Source organism: Marmota marmota, unplaced genomic scaffold (genome assembly GCF_001458135.2).
Source record: "Marmota marmota marmota unplaced genomic scaffold, marMar, whole genome shotgun sequence".
Classification (NCBI taxonomy): domain Eukaryota; kingdom Metazoa; phylum Chordata; class Mammalia; order Rodentia; family Sciuridae; genus Marmota; species Marmota marmota.
In genome coordinates this window covers 1-1769 of record NW_026001372.1, presented here as the reverse complement: position 1 = coordinate 1769, position 1769 = coordinate 1, and the positions used below count along the sequence as shown (strand labels likewise).

Sequence of the window (1769 nt, the reverse complement as noted above, 5' to 3'; positions counted from 1 at the left end):
GTCCTAGCTCTTTAAAAATTTTGCAAAGGTTTAGAATTTTCGTTATATCAAACTGGGTGATATTATGACTGTATAGAACACACATAATAAGTTCTGCCCTCACCTGGCCTAAACCAAATCAACAGGTAGGTGACCTAGAGAGGACTCCTCTCTGGCTCCACTGGGACAGGCTTGAACCTGCGCTACTTCAGGATGCACAGCCTAGGGGAGGGGCCCAGATTCCCTGACAGGCAGTGTGAGTGTGCTAGGCCCCTGGGAGCCCATGACTGGGGCTCCCATGCCCATGACCACAGCGCCCCCCACCCTCACTGGTTCACAATGGTCTGCTCCATTGCCTGGTGCAGGTTTATACTCCTGACCAAAGGCCTGAGTGTCCATAGCCTCTTTTGGCTGGGCACGGTGTGGTTGTGGAGGGAATAGCCAAAGTAGCCTTAGGGTGATGGAGGGGCAACAGGTGCCCCTCAGCCATACTTGGGGGTGGTCCTGGAAGAAGTAAGCAGGGTTGTGGTATGCCTTGTCTGAAGACATGGAAACACACCCTAGTCCTTATGGCTGTCCATGGGAGTTGGGGATACGTACAGCTATTGGATTTTTTGTTGTTGTCTTGTTTTTGTGGAGAAGTTTTCAGTCTGTGAGAAGCAGGCAGTACTTGAGAAGAGAAAAAAAGCTTGCTCTAAAACTTTCTGAATTAATTGAGGAAAAATGTGGACTACTTGAAAAAGTCAGTCTTGTCCAAAAAGAATATGAAGGCTTAGAGTCATCTTTAAAGAATGCCATTTTGGAGAAGGAGTCAATACAAGTGGAAAATTTGGAGGCAATATACGCAAACCTGGATAGGTCCATATCTAAATTTGAGGATGAAATGCTCTGTCTAGAAGAAGAGCTAAAAGAAGGGAAAACTAAATATTCTCAACAGGCTGAATTGCTAGAGTATATATCAAAAAGTATTAAGTCCCTAGAAGAGGAATCAAAATCCCTCAGATCACATATACCCGAAGCTACAAGAACCTTAACAATATTTCAACTGAATGCAGAAGGATTGAAGGTACGAATAAAAGAAGTTTCAAATGAAAATTCCCAACTCCTGGAAAGTCAGAAACAGCTTTTACAGGAAGCGGAAGTATGGGAAGAAGAAGTGAATGGCCTTAATAATCAGAAAACAACACTTGAAGACTCCAAAGAACATGAAGAACAAGTTCTAAGAGAGAAAGAAAATCACATTAAGTCTCTGAACAATTGCTGAAAGATTGGGCTCCTGTGTTTGAAGAAGACCTAACAGACGATGGTAACTTGGAGTTGGAAATGAAAAGTGTATCAGAAATCAGTGCTCACTTAGAGGATCAGCCAAAAGGAGCTTTGAAGAAACAGCTTTATGCTGATAAGTTAAATTCCTCTTTTAAAATCTTAGAAGGAGAAAGAAATCAAGTTTTTACTTTAGTATCTGAAGTCATTGAAACAAAGGAAGACCTTATAGAAGAGATTGAAAATCTTAAGACAGAACAAGCATCTCTGCAGTCAAAAAATACACAATTTGAAAGTGAGAATCAGCATCTTGAACAGAAACTTAAACTCATCATTGAAGTATATGAAGCAATTGTAATGAAACTCCAGAGGAAAGTAACAGAAGAGGAAAATGACCAGGTAGTGCAAGAGGAGAAACTTTTCAAAATGGAGGAAAACATCAGCCATGCAAGTGAACAGCTTAAGACCTACAGAAAGCAAGTCAAAGACATTGAAGAAGAGTTAGAGAGAACCATTTATTTTTATCA

At 41.1% G+C, this 1769-nt stretch overlaps 1 protein-coding gene across 1 annotated transcript; it reads left to right on the top strand.

The window, feature by feature from the left end:
- Window positions 1–465: 465 nt before the first annotated feature.
- On the top strand, window positions 466–1761 carry LOC107135129 (cTAGE family member 9-like; the record flags this gene model as incomplete). The annotated part of the gene is given in 3 exon segments (XM_048797481.1): window positions 466–510; window positions 512–1235; window positions 1238–1761. Coding segments are annotated over 3 exon segments (1293 nt in total), but the record flags the coding sequence as incomplete, so codon positions are not given.
- Between the last annotated feature and the right edge of the window lie 8 nt (window positions 1762–1769).